This window comes from Carcharhinus amblyrhynchos, chromosome 8 (genome assembly GCF_965287045.1).
Source record: "Carcharhinus amblyrhynchos chromosome 8, sCarAmb.v2.hapA, whole genome shotgun sequence".
NCBI classification, from domain to species: domain Eukaryota; kingdom Metazoa; phylum Chordata; class Chondrichthyes; order Carcharhiniformes; family Carcharhinidae; genus Carcharhinus; species Carcharhinus amblyrhynchos.
The window spans coordinates 113,052,816-113,073,076 of NC_137331.1; the positions used below are offsets into that span (position 1 = coordinate 113,052,816).

Consider the following 20,261-nt stretch of genomic DNA (forward strand, 5'->3'; position numbering starts at 1 on the left):
AATATTGAATTCAGTGATCAGGCATGATCAAAATGAATAGCAGAGCAAGTTGAAAGAGCCAAATGGCCAGCTCCTGCTTCTAGTTTCTATGTCCTGTAGGGAAGGAAATCTGTCATCCTCACCTGGTCTGGCCTACATGTGATGCCAAAGCCATAGCAGTGTGGTTGACTCGCAACTGCCCTCGGGGAACTCGGAATGGGTACTAAATGCTGGCCAGCCAGTGATGCCTGTGTCCTACAAATGAATGATAATAATGAGTCATAGTAATTTGTCAGGGCCACACGTGAAGGGGAAGGGATGTTATATATTTTAAAGGGTTGTGTAGGTAGCTTTAAGAGCTGATAACATGATTCAAGGTTAAAGTTTCTTTATTAGTCACGAGTATGCTTACATTAACACTGCAATGAAGTTACTAAGAAAATCCCCTAGTTGCCACACTCTGGCACCTGAGAGAGAATTTAGCACGGCCCAACGTGCTTAACCAGCATGTCTTTCAAACTGCGAGAGGGAACTCATGGAAACCCAAGGGGAAAATGTGGAGACTCAGCACAGACAATGACCCAAGCCAGGAATCAAACTCAGGTCCCTAACACTAAGGCAGCACTGTTAGCCACTGTGACACAACTAATAGTATCATCATCAAATCACGGTGGCAATTTTGTATTCTGCAGTGCTGAAACCATTTCTTTTAATAAGAACTATTGTGTTAGTTTGAATCTCAGTATCTAACTCTCATCTTGCTGTTAAACCCACAACCCCTAATATAGCTAGGCCATTACAATTTGGTCATTACATTGCTCTTTGCTGCGCACACATTGGCTGTCCCAGAGATTGTAACTTCGTATTCAGAATCAGGCTTCAGCTTGAACTGAACAAGAAACACCTGACTGGTCTGGGGTTGTATCAAGAATTTGGGGAGCAGGAGGTGGCTTCTGCAGCTTTACTGCAGTCCCAGGAGGGTTGGGCTAAATTTGAGAGTGGAATTCCACTCACTGCCAGTGGGGGATGGAGGCAGGTTGTGTTTTTGTGGGATGGCAGTGGATACCTATGTCAAGTCCTTAGGTTTCCCTGTGTCCCCACATGGAGCATTCCACCCTATAACTGAGAGGATTAATTATGGTGTCAATCCAGGACACCAGGCAGTGAGCTTACATCAAGCAACTCAAAGTTCTCAACACCGCTTTTCAAAAGAAGTAATTAATGGGATACAATCATCGCTGACAAGCCAAATATTTATTGCCCATCATAATTAATCGCCTTCTCAGGGAAACAAACAGTGATTATATAAGATGTTATGTAGTATGTACAAATTATCTTGATCAGAGATATCAGGACTGATAATTTCACCATCATTTAAACACATCTTACAAATGTTTAGCTTTTTAAATAACGAGAATGATCACTCATGGCAGTTCTGATCTGGAATATTAAGGGACAATGAAGTTGTAATTTTTGAAATTTCCAGATACCTGTGGTTTAATACAGAGTCTGCAACAAAGAAAAGCATTCAGAGCAACTTGGGATGAAAGCCCCTGGCATTTTCAGACCTTACAAATCTAATGGTGAGAGAAAATCAATTTTTCAAGAAATTTTATTGAAAATGTTCATCACTTAGTGAGATGTCTTAGAAACAAATATAAAACAGGGACATATTTCCTGTTACAGCAGGGTCAGAATTGTATGAGTCTGGTAGACAGCATCTTGTTCAGAGGAAAACCAGAGTAACCCAACTAGAAACAAAGCTTATTGCATATTTTCTATAACTATTCCAGAAGTTTATGAATAAACTTGAAATATAAATACAAATTAACACACATTGTAATATTGAAATCTACTATGGAATAACATAACTCCTGTGTCATACAAAACTTGGTTGCTCAAACCACTATAATGTATCTTCAGAAATGTTCATTTTAAAATCATCCGAGACAGTGCACATGGTGGAGAGGGTTGGAACATGCAGCTGCACTGTCATCAAGCAGATTGAAAATAGCTATTTCATTTCAATAAACATGGTTAAGGTAATCACAAAAAATCAAATTAAAGCAATAGTTTCACTGCTCCCTCCACTAACACCCCCCCCCAACCAATCGCCTTCCAAGCAGTAGGAATTGCTATTAATTCCTTCCAAAAGGTGAAAACTCTAGAATATTTGGATATGAACATTCACTCTTGCATGGAGTTTATAAAATGATGTTAAAGGGTTACCATGACTATAATGTTGCAGATTAAAAGAATTTTGCAGGTTTACTTAGCTTCTCTTTCTGTTAGTTTTGACCCTCTGTCAGCAGTATTTGAAAATCATAGTAGCCTCACAGTAATTCATAGTAGACTACCTTTGTAATAACTTGCAGGATCATAGAGTCAAATTATTCACCACTTTTCTTCATATGCAGATTATTACCAAGATATTCTGTCCAGGTCTTCATGAAAACACAAAAGCAGGCATTTGTTTGAAGTGACTAAACCTGCACTCCAACATTGTTTAAATAAATAATCAATGTCAACAAAATGAAAGAGATTGTCATTGACTTCAGGAAACATAAAGGAGAACATGCCCCTGTCTACAGCACAGGGATGAAGCAGAAAGGGTCGAGCGCTTCAAGTTTTTGTGTGTCCAGATCACTGACAACCTGTCCTGGTTCCCTCATGCGACACTATAGTTAAAGCCCACCAATGCCTCTACTTTCTCAGAAGACTGAGGAAATTCGGCATGTCAGCTGCAACTCTCACCAACTTTTACAGATGCACCATAGAAAGCATTCTTTCTGGTTGAATCACAGTTTGGTATGGCTCCTGCTCTGCCAAAGACTGTAAGGAAAGGTTGCGAATGTAGCCCAATCCATCATGCAAACCAGCCTCCCATCCATTAGTTCTGTCTACACTTCTCGCTGCCTCGGCAAAGCAACCAGTATAATTAAGGACTTCTCGCATCCCAGTCACTCTCTCTTTCACCTTCTTCTTTCAGAAAAAAAGATACAACGATCTGAAGTCACGTATCAATCTACTCAATGATAGCTTCTTCCCTGCTGCTGTCAGACTTTCGAATGGACCTATCTTTAATTAAGTTGGTCTTTCCCTAAACCCTCGCTATGAATGTAACACTACATTCTGCACTCTTTCGTTTCCTTCTCTATGAATGGTAATGCTTTGTCTGTATAGCATGCAAGAAACAATCCTTTACACTGTATATCAATATATGTGACAATAAATGAAATCAGGTTAATCAGTATGCCAATGTAAACACACAATCTATTGAGCCCTGTAAGTTTTAACAAATGGGCTGTCTTGGGATTGTGTAGCAAGTTACAGAAAAAATTCATCAGCCACTGAATTAGGTCATTAAGAAGAAAATCTACCAATGAGAAAGGTAAATTTTAATCCCTGCTTCACATTACTAATAATGACTTAATGATACAAGCTTGTCCTAGTTGTGAAACCAACTGGTTTATCTAAATACAATATATATGAAACAGAATGGTCATCTTGAGAACTGACCATTTCAAGTAATTGAGTCAGTGGTAATCTTTTGAGAAGCACAACCAATTAAAATTTCTACAATTATACACTGCAACATTATATTGCAATGATCCTTGCTGCAACAACTGATTCATTTTTAGAAGGGTTTTTCAAATAAGCTGAAGGTCCAATGACTGTGTTATGATCATTCCTATTGATGATGTCATAATCCTTAGTAATACCGCTCAATTTCTAAAGCAAATTCAACATGTTTGCATTTTGGTAAGTCAATAAAAATAAACATTAAGATCCGTCAGATTGATATTTTGTCCTGTCACAGGTCTGTAGGGACTTCAACCATTGTAGCAATAACAATTTGCATATGGAAATATGTAGAAAAAGAATCAAAATTTACGTCAAACAGATCTGCTTCAATGCAGAAATCCATATTTTCTAGCAGGCAATCTAGGTTGTCAAAATATTATGCAATATTGAATGGTTACATAACTTCCTTTTAACTCATTATTTCATATTCTATATACTGTGCTCAACACTGTTACCTTTAAAGTTCGATTTAGAATAAAAAGATAGCAATTATTAGTTTTGGAACCTGATCATGTGACTGTTGTGCATATTTGTTGATCATTAGGCATGGAAATAAAATTTAAATGCACTAAGTACAGCAAAATCTATCCAAACCATTTGGATCTCAGTTGGCCGTTTTCTTCTATTCAGCATGAACAGAAATTATTTTTGTCCATTTAAAATGTTACTTGCACAATAATGGATATGAGACACAATAATAGATGAGACCCATGATATTGTTATTCCAACTTACTGTAACACAAGAGAGGGTGACACAGTTGTGCCCTTGACTCCCACAAATAGGTTCTTGATATTGGTTAGGCTTTCACACTGATAGGCAATGGATGAAAATAAATGAAGCCCAACAAAAACAAAATCAGAAATGAACGGCCCTGGGCTCTTATGTACTTTTGAAAGATTTGTTAAAGACCACTACAGGCAGAGACATGGCAATCAATTGCCCAAGCTCTCAGCTGACAAATGTTGTAGATGAAAGGATAGATGTCTCAGCGAGATGGAAAAATCAGGGAAGAGGAAAGACAGTTATTATTTTTCTCCCATCATAAAAGTAAACTGATGAAACTATGGGACCATCAAGCAAGAGTAGTGTTGCTTTTGGTTGAATCAAATAATTAAAAACAGTTGAAGGCTTTGCGTTTCAAAAGTTCAGGTGAATTCTGAACACTTTGCTGACTTTTAATTTCATGTACTTTTACCAATATCACCAGGGTCTTTCACCTTGGAGAAACATTTGCTCAAGTTGGAGTACTTTTGATTGTATTGCAATATTGTGTACTCACATTGTTTCTATAATATAATGAAGTTACAGAAGACACACAAGCCTTTTGATAAATGAACTTTTTTCCTGAGAAAGATTACTGACGTGGTCATATTTTTCTATTGACAGTACAAATAAAATAAGGCATTCAAAACAAATTGTCAAATTATTTTCCTTGCTCAGGACAGTCAGTATATACTTGCATCACCTGTGATATCCAAGAATTCTTATTCATTGATGATGTCCTCGTCAATATTGAATCACTCCAGGCCTTGTTCCTCTGTGACTGGGTGATAATGACAGCAGATTACATGGCACAAAACCATTGCATTGCATGAAGAAATATAAAGGACTGATACAGTTGATACCTGCAAGGAACATAAGCATTTTGGAAGTCCTGATTTTGGCTGATTAAAAATAGAAAATAGCAACTGGATTCAGTTGCAACGCAGAATCATTTCCATAACTGATGCTGAACGTTAGAACAAGCACCAGCCTTTAGTATCAGCGGAGAGACTGTAGGCAGAGAGGACTTAAGAAACGTGCAACTGCCTGGGCTCCATAAGGAAAAGCTGTTGTCATCTAACTGATAAGCTCAGCTTTTCAGTGACATTGTGCTTTTTTAATTTTAAAAAAACCTTTTACATCCACACCAGCAGAAGCTTTCACTTTGTTTTTTCACGTGTCCATTTGATCATAGTTTCTGGTGATCTATACAAAAAGATGAGCTTGGCAAACAGGTCCTCTTCCAATTCAAGTTCTCCAGTCTCTCGAACCAGGAAGATATCTGTACATAATTTCAAAATTCGATCCACATTTGGCAGTTCTTCAAACATGATGTCATGAGAGATTCCACTGAAGAACTCACGTACAAACTTTCCAATGACTAGCACAACTGATGCATACAGGCCCACAATACTGAAAAGTAATGAAAACAGCATGAAAAAATTATTTCCCTGTATTGAAAAAAGATCAGAGCCCAGAAATTTGGCTGTTTAGGATGTTAAGCAATCATTGCCAAATCACTTGCCACATTGCATGCCCTTTTTTTACTCTATCAATGACCACACCTATCATAAATGTTTGTGCCTTTGTATTAGAACATAAGAACATAAGAACATAAGAAATAGGAGCAGGAGTAGGCCATCTAGCCCTTCGAGCCTGCCCCGCCATTCAATAAGATCATGGCTGATCTGTCGTGGCTCAGTTCCACTTTCCCGCCCTCTCCCCATAACCCTTAATCCCCTCTCTTATCAAGAACCCATCAACCCGCTTCTTAAAAATATTTAGCGAGGCAGCCTCCACCACTTCAACGGGCAGAGAATTCCAGAGATTCACCACCCTTTGAGTGAAGAAGTTCCTCCTCAACTCCGTTCTAAACCGCCTCCCCTTTATCTTGAGGCTGTGCCCCCTAGTCCTACTGTCTTTTTTGAGCGGGAAGAGTCTCTCCACCTCTACCCTATCCATCCCATTCATCATCTTATACGTCTCAATGAGATCTCCCCTCATTCTTCTAAACTCTAACGAGTACAAGCCTAGTTTATTCAGCCTCTCCTCATAGCTCAATCCCCTCAACTCCGGTATCAGCCTAGTAAACCTCCTCTGCACTCCCTCCAGGGCCAAAATATCCTTGCGCAGGTGCGGCGCCCAAAACTGCACACAGTACTCCAGCTGCGGCCTCACCAATGCCCTATACAGCTGCAGCAAGACCTCCCTACTTTTATATTCAATCCCCCTCGCTATGAAGGCCAGCATCCCATTCGCCTTCCTGACCACCTGCTGCACCTGCAAGCTGGGTTTTTGCGATTCATGCACAAGGACCCCGAGGTCCCTCTGCACCGTCGCCTGCTGCAGTTTTTCGCCACGTAAGTAATAGTCCTTCCTACCATTCTTCCTACCAAAGTGGACCACCTCACACTTGCCAACATTAAATTCCATTTGCCATTTCCTGGCCCATTCGCCCAGCCTATCTAGATCCTTCTGCAGACTCTCCACACCCTCCGCACAATTTGCCGTTCCCCCAATCTTGGTGTCATCAGCAAATTTCGACACCCTGCACTCGGTTCCCTCCTCCAATTGTCCTAATGCCTATTTGAAGTTTCTACTGTGATACTGACCATCTGATGAGGTCACTCCACACCTTCATTTATAAAGCCTGCAACCCCTTAAATCTTTTTAACCACTTTCTCAAATACTCTATCACCTTCAACAATTTGTGCACACATAATCCCCAAACATTTCTGTTCTTGCGCTTGCTATATTCTTTACATTGTCTCTCCATGTTTTTCCAAGCAAAATGTATCACTTCACACTCCACAGGGGCAGCAGTGAGTACCATCTACAAAATGAATCATGAGAATGAACCAGGGCTTCTTAGACATCACCTTTCAACCCCACAATCACTACCATCAAGAAGGATTAGGGCAGTTCCCATGGGAACATCTCTACCTAGACATTCCCCTTGAACCTTGGGTATAGATAGAGTCACCAGGCAAGACTGTTCCCTTCCTGTTGGCGAACACTTCAGTGGTCACGGGCATTCAGCCTCTGACCTTCGGGTAAGCATTCTCCAAGGCGGCCTTCACAACACACGACAGCGCAGAGTCGCTGAACAGAGACTGATAGCCAAGTTCCGCACACATGAGGACGGTCTCAACAGGGATCTTGGGTTCATGTCGTACTATCTGTAACCCCTGTGACTTGCCTGGGTTTGCAAAACCTCACTTACTGTACTGTCTGGAGACAATACACATCTCTTTAAACTGTGATCAGTGCTCCTTCCACTCACATTATCAGCCACTTCAGGTCTTGAACAGCAGGTTAGGTGTAAGGATTCGCATTCTAATCAGTAATCTCTAAACTGTCTGTGCTTTATATGCTCTGTCTGAGGCCAGAACTCTCCATTCACCTGACGAAGGGGCTAACCCCGAAAGCTTGTGAGTATATTATCAAATAAATAGGTTGGACTAAAACCTGGTGTTGTCAGACTTTTCACTATAGATAGAGTAAACAGAGGTAAGCTATTTCCTATGTTAGAGACACACAGTATGAGGGGCCATGGGCTTAAGGTGAGGGGGGAGAGGTATAACACAGATATTAGAGGGAGGTTTTTCACACAGTGGGTAGTGGGGGTATGGAATGCTCTGCCAAGTAAGGTGGTGGAGGCAAGCACGCTAGAGCTGTTTAAGAGTAACTTAGACAGGCACGAGTGGGTTGGAGATGGGTGGATATAGGAGATTGTTCATAAATAAGGTTCATTAGCATTGGGGCATCCCTGGTAAATGGATATGGTATGATAATAATGTTTTTTCTCTTATCATTCACAGGTTTTAAGTCGGTCCACCTTATTGTCCAATGAGGGGCATACACGCGATGGGTTGTACTTGGGCTGCTCTTGACTGTTCGAGATTGGCCTAGTGCTTCGTTAGTGTGTGCTTAAACTGGACCAGATGCTGGGCAAGACGACAGCTCAGTGACTATCACTGTTTGCTGTGCAGACACATAGATTTGGGCCAGTGTCTGTGGGAGTTTGCGCATTCTCCCCGTGCTTGTGTGGGTTTTCTCCAGGTGCTCCGGCTTCCGGAAGTAATAAATTGTCCCTAAATTAGTTTCCCTCAATGTGGATGGCCATAAAACAATAGATAAAGGTCATAGGTGGAGGGGGGTACTGGTAGTGTTAAAATGGCGGCACGGGCTCGTTGGGCTGAAGGGCCTGTTTCCTGGGCTGTTTTTGTTCTTTGTTCTTTAACCACTCACCACCCTGACTTGGAAATATATCGCTGTTCCTTCACTGCTGTTCGTCCAAAATGCTGAAACTCTCTTCCTAAAACACTGTGGATGTATCGATCTCACATGGAATGCAGTGATTCACTCCCTTCTCAAGGACAATTATGGATGGGCATTAAGTGCTGACCTAGCTAGTGACACCTACAACTCACAAATTAATTTTTTAAAACTTCATCTGCCACAAGTTTGGCCATTCCATCAACCTATGACATTTTGAAGTCTTGTACTTCCCTCCTCCAAATTTGCAATGCTTTCTGGTTTTATGACATCGGCAAATTTTGAAGTTCATTTCATACATCCAAGCTTAGGCCATAAATAGACACGGTGGTCTTCATACCAACCCCTTGAGAACACCACATTATACCATCCTCCTGTTCAAAAAACAAACACAATTCTTTGTTTCCTGTAACTTAGACACAGCCCTGTATTGCAAGGGAATTGGAGTACAAGAATAAAGGAGGGTTTCGGTGAGACCACATCTGGAGTACTGTATTCAATTTCTGGCCTCCACATTTAAGAAAGGATTTACTTGCATTGGAGGATTAGAGCGCAGGTTCAATAGATTGGTCCATGGGCTGAAGGATTGTACTATGATGAAAGACTAAGTAAACTGGATTATATTCCCTGGAGTCTAGAGGAATAAGAGGATGGTCTCATTGAAACCTACAAAATTCTGAGGGAGCTTGATAGAGTAGAAGCAGATAGATTGTTTCTGTCAATTGGTGAGTCTAAAATACGGAGGCACAGTCTTGGGATAAAGATTTAGAGATAATCATTTGGAGATAAGGAAAAATTACTTCACTCAAAGGGCTGTGAATCTTTGTAATTCTCAGACAGAATTTTGGTCTCAGAGAATTAAAGAGATATGAGGAGCAGGTGGGAAAATGAAGCTAAAACCCAAGATCAGCCATGGTCATATTAAATGGTAGAGCAGGCTTGACAGGCTGTATGGTCCACTCCTGCTCCTAATTCTTATGTTCTTGAACCCATACTGCCACTGCCTCTTTTTTTCCCTGGATTTCGTCTTACTCTCTTCTCATTTCATCATCCAGGGAGCTCTGGCTTTGGTTTTCCTAGCTCTCCTCCTCCGGGGTGGTGGGTTGGGGAAAACCTCAACTGCACCCAAACATTGTTCTTTTCTAAGGTTCTGTCACAGACTTCTCTGAATGGGAGCAGGTGGCCAGAGCTGAACACCTGGGGGCAAATTTTCCCGTTCCACCTGTCACAGGAATCGAAGCAGGTGAGGGGCAGACCATGGAAAGATCAGTTAACCTCAGCAAAATTTTCTGATTTTGGGGTGAGCACGGCTGGAAAATCCCACTTATGGTGCCTGGCCGTAAGGACCTGACAACACTAAGAGAAAAGTTTAACGATTTCAAATGAGTGGTCAGTCAATATCACATAACAATGGTATGTTAGCCTTCATAGGAAGAGGTATAGAATATAAGAGTAGGAGTCTGATGTTGCAGTTGTATAGAACGTTGGTTAGGCCTCACTTGGAGTACTGCGTCCAGTTCTGGTCGCCGTACTACCGGAAGGATGTAGAGATCCTGGAGAGAGTGCAGAGGAGATTTACCAGGATGTTGCCTGGTATGGAAGGGCTGTCTTACGAGGAAAGATTGAATGAACTTGGGCTGTTTTCCCTTGAGAGACGTCGGCTGAGGGGGGATCTAATAGAGGTTTATAAGATTATGAAGGGGATAGATAGAGTAAATGGTGGTAAGCTTTTTCCGCTACTAGAAATGGATAGAACGAGGGGTCACGGGCTTAGGGTGAGGGGGGCTAGGTATAAGACAAATATTAGAGGGCAGTTTTTCACGCAAAGGGTAGTGGGGGTGTGGAATGCACTGCCGAGTAAGGTGGTGGAAGCAGGCACGCTAGGGTTGTTTAAGAGTCACTTAGACAGCCATATGAGCGGGCTACATATAGGGGGATATAGTAGGCCTTACTGAACATTGTAGGCTTGGGAATACGTTTTGCCTCAGGAATGTTAGTCTTTGCCTGTTTAATAATGAATTTTTTTGTCTCCACAGGCATTTAAGTCCAGCAAGGGGCATGCATGCGGCAGGTTGTAGTGGGCTGCTCTTGGATGTTGCTTCGGGAGTTGCCTATTGCTTCATGTCGTTAGTGTGCTTAAACTGGACCATCTCGAGGGCAACATGACAGCTCAGAGACTATCTCTGTTGCTGTGCGGACACATGGATTTGGGCCTGTGTCTGTGGGAGTTTGCACGTTCTCCCCGTGGTTGCGTGGGTTTCCTCCGGGTGCTCCGGTTTCCTCCCACATCCCCCAAAGATGTGCTTTTAGGCTGATTGATTGGGTACTAAATTGTCCCTAAATTGGACCTCCCTGATCCTCGCACGTTAGGCGTAGACTAAAATCATGAATAGGTCACTGAGACAGTAGGACGGTGGCGTGGGCTCGTTGGGCCGAAGGGCCTGTTTCCCGTGCTGTGTTGTTCTTTGTTCTTTGTACTTCAAAGATCATCCCATACCCACTGCGCCACCAATGTCTCATGCTGCTCAATGTGCCACACCATTTCCACCCAGCTCACCACCACCTTCTCAAGAGCAACAAGAGATGGGCAATAAATACTGGCCTAGTCAGCGATGCCCAAATTCCATAAATTAATTTTAAAAAACCCTGTCACTCACCCATCAACAGTTTTGAGCATTCAAAACTCTTGCCTAACATTCAAATATTCTTCCTCACCCTCACACACTTTAAAGCATCACAGCCATTCTTTGTTGCCTCCAAATTCTTCCAGCAATCCAGCTATGAGAGGCATAACGAACAAACAAGTTCCTCAGGGCAGTGTCCTAGGACCAAACATGTTCACTTGCTTCATCAATGATCTTCCTTTTCATCATAAGATCACAACTGGGGATGTTTGCATCATGTTCAGCACCATTCATGACTCCTCAGATACTGAAGCAGTATATATAAATTGCTACAGACCTAAACAATATTTAGGCTTGAGCTGACAAGTAGCAAATAACATTTGTGCCACACAAGTGACAGGCAATAATCATCTCCAACAACAGAGAATCTAACTATCACCACTTGACATTCAATGGAATTATCATCACTGAATCCTCCACTATCAAAGTCCTGGGGGTTACCATTGACCAGAAACTGAACTGGACTAGCCATAGAAATACTATGGATACAAGCGCAGGTCAGAGGCTAGGAAATCCTGCATCAAGTAATTCAGCACCTGACTCCCAAAAGCCTCTTCACAATTTACAAGGCACAAATCAGGAGTGTGATGGAATACTCGCCACTGGCCCAGATGAGTATAGCTGCAACAACACTGTAGCTTGACACCATTCTACCATTTCCCTTTGTCACCATGATTCCCCTATTCCCCTTTCATCATTTATCTAAAATATATTCCTTAGGCCACTATTCTACAATAAAACCTACAAAAAAGTAACCTGTCCATTTTTATCCAAAAAACATAGAAACAGAAGCCATGTCTTCAAAGCATTAGTCTAGGCCTCTGAATAACTAGTACAGTACATTCTCTCCTACGTGTATAATTACATTGCCATGATGCCACCATCTCCCCTGATTAGGGTTGTGAGCATTCACTAATATGATGTTTTGTGTATGGTAGCACACCAACTGCACACTGACAGAAAGGTAGCTTTTTTTTTGTTTTGTTTATCTTGCACCGTTGACATGGCCCTTAACCATGTACATGCAGTCAATGGCCTCCTGCACAATTAGGAATCCTGTTATGCTTGCAATTGTGTGCGACTCCCTCGCCCTGCACCTTACACCTTAAGCAGAATATGATGTAATCATCTCTCTTGGCATATAAGCATATCCTGGATTTGTCACCAGGCAGTGTACTGGGAGATATTGGACCATTGGCTACTCCTGCCCAGAAAGACCTGCTCATGTAGATGCTTACTGCCACACTGACCTGTCTGACCACTGACAGTGCCTTCCTTGGTCCCAGTGTGACACTCCAGGTAGCGCAGAAGAAGGTGGCACAGTCATATAACCATGTCCTTAGTGAATCTGAGTCATCTCTGCCATCGTTCCTAGCTCAGATAAGTGTACTCGAAAAACACATGATGGGTCGGGACTTCTGGGAAGAGTCCTTCTCCTCCTCCCACTTCATAGAGCCTCCCCTCTATTCAACCTCTGTTCCATTTGTTAGTGTTGTGGCAAATACAGAGGTATTGCAATCATAATCCCCATTCCTTTTACAAACAGGTGGCAAAATCCTCTTCCCTATCTGAATGGATGAATGACGTCTCAATAGACCTTCAAAAACAACTAGAGAGGATGCGATATTGGATCTCCTATTGGGAAATGAGTTAGGGCAGGTGATGGATGCGAGTGTGAGGGAACAATTTGGATCCAGTGATCTTAATACCATTAGTTTCAACCTGATCATGAATAAGGATAGATCTGGCCCTCGGGTTGAAGTTCTGAACTGGAAAAAGGCCAAATTTGATGAAATGAGAAGGGATCTGGGAAGTGTGGATTGGCAGAGGCTGTTCCCTGGTAAGGATGTAAATGGAAAGTGGGAGGCCTTCAAAAGGAGAAATTTTGAGAGTGGAGAGTTTGTATGTTCCTGTCAGGATTAAAGGCAAAGTAAATAGAAATGAGGAACCTTGGTTCTCGAGGGAGATGTAACACTGATTAAGAGGAAGAGAGAGTTGTATGAAATGTTTTGGCCCTGGAGGGAGTGCAGAGGAGGTTTACTAGGCTGATACCGGAGTTGAGGGGATTGAGCTATGAGGAGAGGCTGAATAAACTAGGCTTGTACTCGTTAGAGTTTAGAAGAATGAGGGGAGATCTCATTGAGACGTATAAGATGATGAATGGGATGGATAGGATAGAGGTGGAGAGACTCTTCCCGCTCAAAAAAGACAGTAGGACTAGGGGGCACAGCCTCAAGATAAGGGGGAGGCGGTTTAGAACGGAGTTGAGGAGGAACTTCTTCACTCAAAGGGTGGTGAATCTCTGGAATTCTCTGCCCGTTGAAGTGGTGGAGGCTGCCTCGCTAAATATTTTTAAGAAGCGGGTTGATGGGTTCTTGATAAGAGAGGGGATTAAGGGTTATGGGGAGAGGGCGGGAAAGTGGAACTGAGCCACGACAGATCAGCCATGATCTTATTGAATGGCGGGGCAGGCTCGAAGGGCTAGATGGCCTACTCCTGCTCCTATTTCTTATGTTCTTATGAAATGTACAGGCAGCAAGGAACAGATCAGATGCTCGAGGAGTACAAGAAGTGCAAGAAGCTACTTAAGAGGGAAATCAGGAGGGCTAAAAGAAGACATGAGGTTGCTTTGGTAGACAGAGTGAAGGAAAATCCAAAGAGCTTCTATTGGTATGTAAGGAGCAAAAGGATAGTGAGGGATAAAATTGGTCCTCTTGAAGACCAGAGTGGTAGACTGTGTATGGAACCAAAAGAGATGGGGGAGATACTAAATGGGTTTTTTGCATCTGTACTTACCGAGGAAACGGGCATGGAGTCTAAGGAAACAGGCCAAACAGGTAGGGAGATCATGGACCCTTTACAGATTAAAGGGGAGGAGGTGCTGGCTGTCTTGAGGCAAATCAGAGTGGATAAATCCCCAGGACCGGACGGGGTATTCCCATGGACCTTGAGGGAGGCTTGTACTGAACTTGCAGGGGCCCTGGCAGACATATTTAAAATGTCAGTATCCACGGGGGAGGTGCTGGATGATTGGAAAACATGAGCCATCCTCCATTGTTTAAAAATGGTTCCAAAAGAAATCTGGGAAGTTATAGGCCTTTAAGTTTGGCGTCGGTGGTGGGCAAGTTACTGGAAGGTGTGATAAGGGATAGGATCTACAAATATTTGGATAGACAGGGACTTATTAGGGAGAGTCAACATGGCTTTGTGCATGGTAGGTCATACTTGACCAATCTATTACAGTTTTTCGAGGAGGTTACCAGGAAAGTGGATGAAGGGGAGGCGGTGGATATTGTCTACTTGGATTTCAGCAAGGCCTTTGATAAGGTCCCTCATGGGAGGTTAGTTAGGAAGGTTCAGTTGCTAGGTATACATGGGGAGGTAGTAAATTGGATTAGACACTGGCTCAATGGAAGAAGCCAGAGAGTGGTTGTGGAGGATTGCTTCTGAGTAGAGGCCTGTGACGAGTGGTGTACTGCAGGGATCGGTGTTGGGTCCATTGTTGTTTGTTATCAATATCAATGATCTGGATGATAATGTGGTGCGTTGGATCAGCAAATTTGCTGATGATACAAAGATTGGAGGTGTAGTAGACAGTGAGGAAGGTTTTCAAAGCTTGCAGAGGGATTTGGACCAACTAGAAAAATGGGCTGAAAAATGTCAAATGGAATTTAACGCAGACAAGTGTGAGGTATTGCACTTTGGAAGGACAAACCAAAGTAGAACGTACAGGGTAAATGGTAGGAGTCTGAAGAGTGCAGTTGAACAGAGGGACCTGGGAATACAGGTACAGAATTCCCTAAAAGTGGCATCACAGGTGGATAGGGTCGTAAAGAGTGCTTTTGGTACATTGGCCTTTATAAATCTGAGTATCAAGTATAAAAGTTGGAGTGTTATGGTAACATTATATAAAGCATTGGTGAGGCTGAATTTAGAGTATTGTGTACAGTTTTGGTCACCTAGTTACAGGAAGGATGTAAATAAGGTTGAAAGAGTGCAGAGAAGGTTCATGAAGATGTTGCCGGGACTTGAGAAGCTGAGTTACAGAGAGAGATTGAATAGGGTTAGGACTTTATTCCCTGGAGCGTAAAAGAATGAGGGGAGATTTGATAGAGGTGTATAAGATTTTGATGGATATAGATAGAGTGAATGCAAGCAGACTTTCTCCACTGAGGCTAGGGGAGAAAAAAACCAGAGGGCGTGGGTTAAGAGCGAAAGGAGAAAAGTTTAAAGGGAATATTATGGGGGGCTTCTTCATGCAGAGAGTGGTGGGGATGTGGAATGAGCTGCCGGATAAAGTGGTAAATGCGGGGTCACTTTTAACATTTAAGAAAAACTTGGAGGGGTTCATGGATGAGAAGGGTGTAGAGGGATATGGTCCAAGTGCAGGTCAGTGGGACTAGGCAAAAAATGGTTTGGCACAGACAAGAAGGGCCAAAAGGCTTGTTTCTGAGCGGTAATTTTTCTATGGTTTTTCTATGGTTTAACAAGGCTGCAATGATAATGTGCTTTTACCTTGCATTAAGTTGATCTTTCTCTACATCCTAGCTATGACTGTAACACTACATTCTGCACTCTTTCATTTCCTTCTCTATGAACAGTATGCTTTATCTGTATAGTGTGCAAGAAACAATACTTTTCACTGTATGTTAATATATGTGACAATAATAAAACAAATCAAAATGTATTTTAATCACATTTCTCTGCAGGATGTTTCTGCAGTCCTTGGCAATTTGTCAACACCATTTTGCAGCCAGTGTCTTTCATTGTTACTGAAGCAATGTAATTGACATGTTTATTTTTAATCTGGATGAATGCAGTATTCTGTGAATCTAATAGTCCCTTGGGTTTGCTGAGTGGTGCTTGATTTGGGGATGATTGACAGGTTATGTCATGTGACTAAGGACAGCTATTTTTCACAGAGCATTTGAGTTTTAGCTTCATTTTCAGAAGCTACTTGAAGCTGTGAGAGAAACAGTGGTTCTTCCCCTCTCTGGGAACTGCAAGTTGTCTGATATTTTTACTTCATAAAGTTTGAGGAAATATCCTTCACTCAAACATTTAGCCTGTATTTCTGTCCATAGGTGTTACAAAACTGAAAGTCCAGCATCACATAAGCATACTTGTGTTTGTGTTAAATCAGAAGAAGGTTGTGTGTCTCTGGAATGGTGTTTAATTTAGAACAACAGAAATAGCTGGCAGTTAAATGGTATCATGTTTAAGTCTTGTAATTGGTAAAAGTTACACTAATTCTTTTTGTTGTATTTTAACTGTGGCCTTTAATAAACTTTGTTTGATAAAAACTTCCTGGTGAGACATTTGGAGTGTCCCTAGACTGAAACCAATGCCAAAATCAAATGTAAAGCTTAGGGTCTAAGTTAACTTCATAAAACACTTGAGTCTTTAGCCTGGATTTTAACAAGCCACAGAATTTCTACCAACTTTGCAATAGCATAAGTAAGTCAAAAGCACCTCACGTGAAATTTGGATGTCTGGTTCTTTAAATAATATAATTTGGAGGGCGTGGTGGTCCCTTATGTGGTTGGATGCCTATTTAGCTGTGAGTGATCAGTGCAGACATTCAGTGGGCATGCATGGCTGAAGTTTCAACTTTGTGTATGAAATTGACCAACAAACCTTTGCTCATAGCACAAATGCATACATGGCATATTTATGTCAATAGCTTACAGGGTACTCTAGAAGTAACCAGCAGCCCAGCCCAGGCCATTTTATGTCTTTGGGATGCTGCTGAGCACAATACTGGGGGTAAAAGTATCCTTATGGAAACATATATTTTCTCAATCTTTTCAATACAGTTACAACATAATAAAGGTGTACATGTGAAGAAAGCAAAGAAATTTGATGCCATCATTAATTAACTGATGTTTTGTAACAAACATATATCAAATAACTATAAACAAAGTAAAAGTATCTTCTTACCCATAACCAGCAAGAAACCCAAGGCTAGGTGGGCTAACTTTATCACTGAATACAATAATTTCTAAGCTTTCTTTATTATCATAGCTGTTGAATTTTTCAGTCTGATTAACAGTCCACCATTCCTGAATTTGTCCTGTACGGTTGTCTTTTTTCTGAGCCAGTCTTACAACAAGTCTACTGTAGTCAACATCATCTATTGGATAAACATATAAGAAACATAACATTGAAAAAGTTACACATTTTCATCAATACTATACTGCTGGATTGCCACCAGATTTTAAAATGGGGGAAAAAATGCAGCAATAAATAATTAATAAAATGTATAATTAAAACTTTAAGTAAATTAATGACAATGCAACATCAAGCCTGGATTTAAAATTGCAACCTTCAAGCTTCTAATTTAAATTTTATTTATTACTGTCACAAGTAGGCTTACATTAACTCTGCAATGGATTTACTGTGAAATTCCCCTAGTCACCACACTCCAGCGCATGTTCGGGTACAGTGAGAGAGAATTTAGCACGGCCAATGTACCTGACCAGCACATCTTTTTTGGACTATGGGAAGAAACGGGAGCATCTGGAGGAAACCCACGCAGACACAGGGAAGACGTGCAGACTTTGTGCAGACAGTGACCCAAGACAGGAATTGAACCTGGGTCCCTGGAGCTGTGAGGCAGCAGTTCTAACCACTGTGCCACCAACATAAAAAAGACCACATGAGTTCAGAAATTTAGAAACCCCTAAGACTGGGCCAAAACACTTGGCTGACGAAGTATAAAATGGGAAACTATCAACTTGTCCACTTCAGCAGAAAGAACAGAAAAATAAAATTTTATTTAAATATAAAGAGATTGCAGAACTCTGATCTGGGTGGCCTTGTACATGATTCAGAATAAGTTGGAATGCAGATGCATAAGGAAGGCAAATTAAATATTGGTGTTTATTACAAGGGAAATTAATTATAAAAGTAGGGATGTGTTGCTGTAGCTGTACAGGGTCTTACTTATACTACATCTGGAGTACTACGTAGTTTTGTTCACCTTATTTAAGAAAGGATTTAACTGCTTTGGAAGTAGTTCAGGGAACATTCACCCAATTGATTCTTAGAACATTGAACATAGAACACTACAGCACAAACAGGCCCTTTGGCCCACAAGTTGCGCCGATTGTTTCCCTACCTACCAGGCCTATCTATAACCCTCAATCCCATTAAATCCCATGTACTCATCCAGAAGTCTCTTAAAAGACCCCAATGAGTTCGCCTCCACCACCACCGACGGCAGCCGATTCCACTCACTCACCACCCTCTTGAGATGAACTTGGGATCTTGAAGGCCTGGTCAAGAAGGAGAAAGCATATGACATGCATAGGCAGCTGGGATCAAGTGGATTCCTTGAAGAGTATAGGGATGTAGGAGTAGAGTTAAGAGAGAAATCAGGAGGGCAAAAAGGAAACACAAGATTGCTTTGGCAAATCAGGCAAAGGAGAATTTTGCCGTATCTGCCAAAGGCCAAAAGAGTAACTAAGGAGACAGTAAGGCCTCTTAAGGTTCAACAAGGTCATCTATATGCTGATCCACAAGAGATGGGTGAGATCCTAAGTGAACACATCTCATCGGTATTTACTGTTGAGAAAGGCATGGATGTTAGTGAACTTGGAAATAAATAATGATGTCTTGAGGAGTGTACATATTACAGAGAAGGTGGTGTTGGAAATCTTAAAGTGTATCAAGGTTGATAAATCCCCGGGACTTGACGAAATATGTCCCAGGACATTGTTGGAGGCTAGAGAGGAAATCGTGGGTCCTCTAGCAGACATATTTGAATCATCAACATCCACAGGTGAGGAGCCTGAAGATTGGAGGGCGGCAAATGTTGTGCCTTTGTTTAAGAAGGGCTGCAGAGAAAAGCCTGGGAACTACAGATTGGTGAGCCCAACAGCTGTAGTGGCAAATTGTTAGAAGGTATTCTGAGATTCTGAGACATAGGATCTACAGGCATTTAGAGACACAAGGATTGATTAGAGGCAATCAGCATGGCTTTGAGTGGAAAATCATGTCTCACAAATCTGACTGAGCTTTTCAAAGGGGTAACCAAGAAGGTGGATGAAGGCAGTGGAGTTAATGTCATCTACATGGACATTAGCAAGGCCTTTGACAAAGTGTTGCATGGTAGATTGTTGCATTAAGTTAAATCTCATGGGATCCAGTAGCCAATTGGATATAAAATTGGCTTGACGACAGAAGACAGAGGGTGGTTTTAGAGGGTTATTTTTCAAACTGAAGGGCTGTGACCAGCGGTATGCCTCAGAGATTGGTACTGGGTCCACTGTTATTTGTCATTTATATTAATGATTTGGATGAGAATGTAGTAGGCATGGTTAGTATGTTTGCAGATGACACCAAGATTGGCGGCACAGTGGACAGTGAAAAAGGTTATTTAGGATTGCAACAGGACTTTGATCAATCGGGCCATTTGGCGGATGAATGGCAGATGGAGTTTAATTTAGTTAAATGCAAGTAATGCATTTTAGTCGATCTAACCAGGGCAGGATTTACTCAGTTAATTGTATGTTGTTGGGGAGAGTTATGAAACAAAGAGATTTAGGGGTACAGATTCGTAGCTCCTTGAAAGTGGAGTCACAGGTGGACAGAGTGATGAAGAAGGTAAACAGCATGCTTGGTTTCATTGGTCAGAACATTGAATACGGGGTTGGGATGGATTGTTGAAGTTGTACAAGACATGAGTAAGGCTACACTTAGAATACTGTGTACAGTTCTGGCAACCCTATTATAGAAAGGATATTATTAAACAAGAATGAGTGCAGAAAAGATTTACTAGGATGCTACCGGGACTTGATGGTTTGAGTTATAAGGAGAGGCTGTGTAACTGGAACTTTTTTTTTCCTGGAGCGTGGGAGGCTTAGAGATGATCTTATAGAGGTCTATAAGATTATGAGGGGCACAGTTCAGCTACCTATACAATATCTTTTCCCAAAGGTAAAACTAGAGGGCATAAATTAAAGGTGAGA

At 41.7% G+C, this 20,261-nt stretch overlaps 1 protein-coding gene across 1 annotated transcript in view; it reads right to left on the minus strand.

The window, feature by feature from the left end:
- Positions 1-1,253: 1,253 nt before the first annotated feature.
- Positions 1,254-20,261, minus strand: part of LOC145346843 (piezo-type mechanosensitive ion channel component 2-like) — an 895,380-nt gene continuing 876,372 nt past the window's right edge. Inside the window, exons 53-54 of the mRNA XM_080194667.1 lie at positions 17,230-17,422; positions 1,254-5,740 (exon numbers count right to left, since the gene is read on the minus strand). Coding sequence (XP_080050793.1) covers positions 5,488-5,740; positions 17,230-17,422 — 446 coding nt within the window. The 3' untranslated portion in view covers positions 1,254-5,487. The remainder of the gene's footprint in view (positions 5,741-17,229; positions 17,423-20,261) is intronic.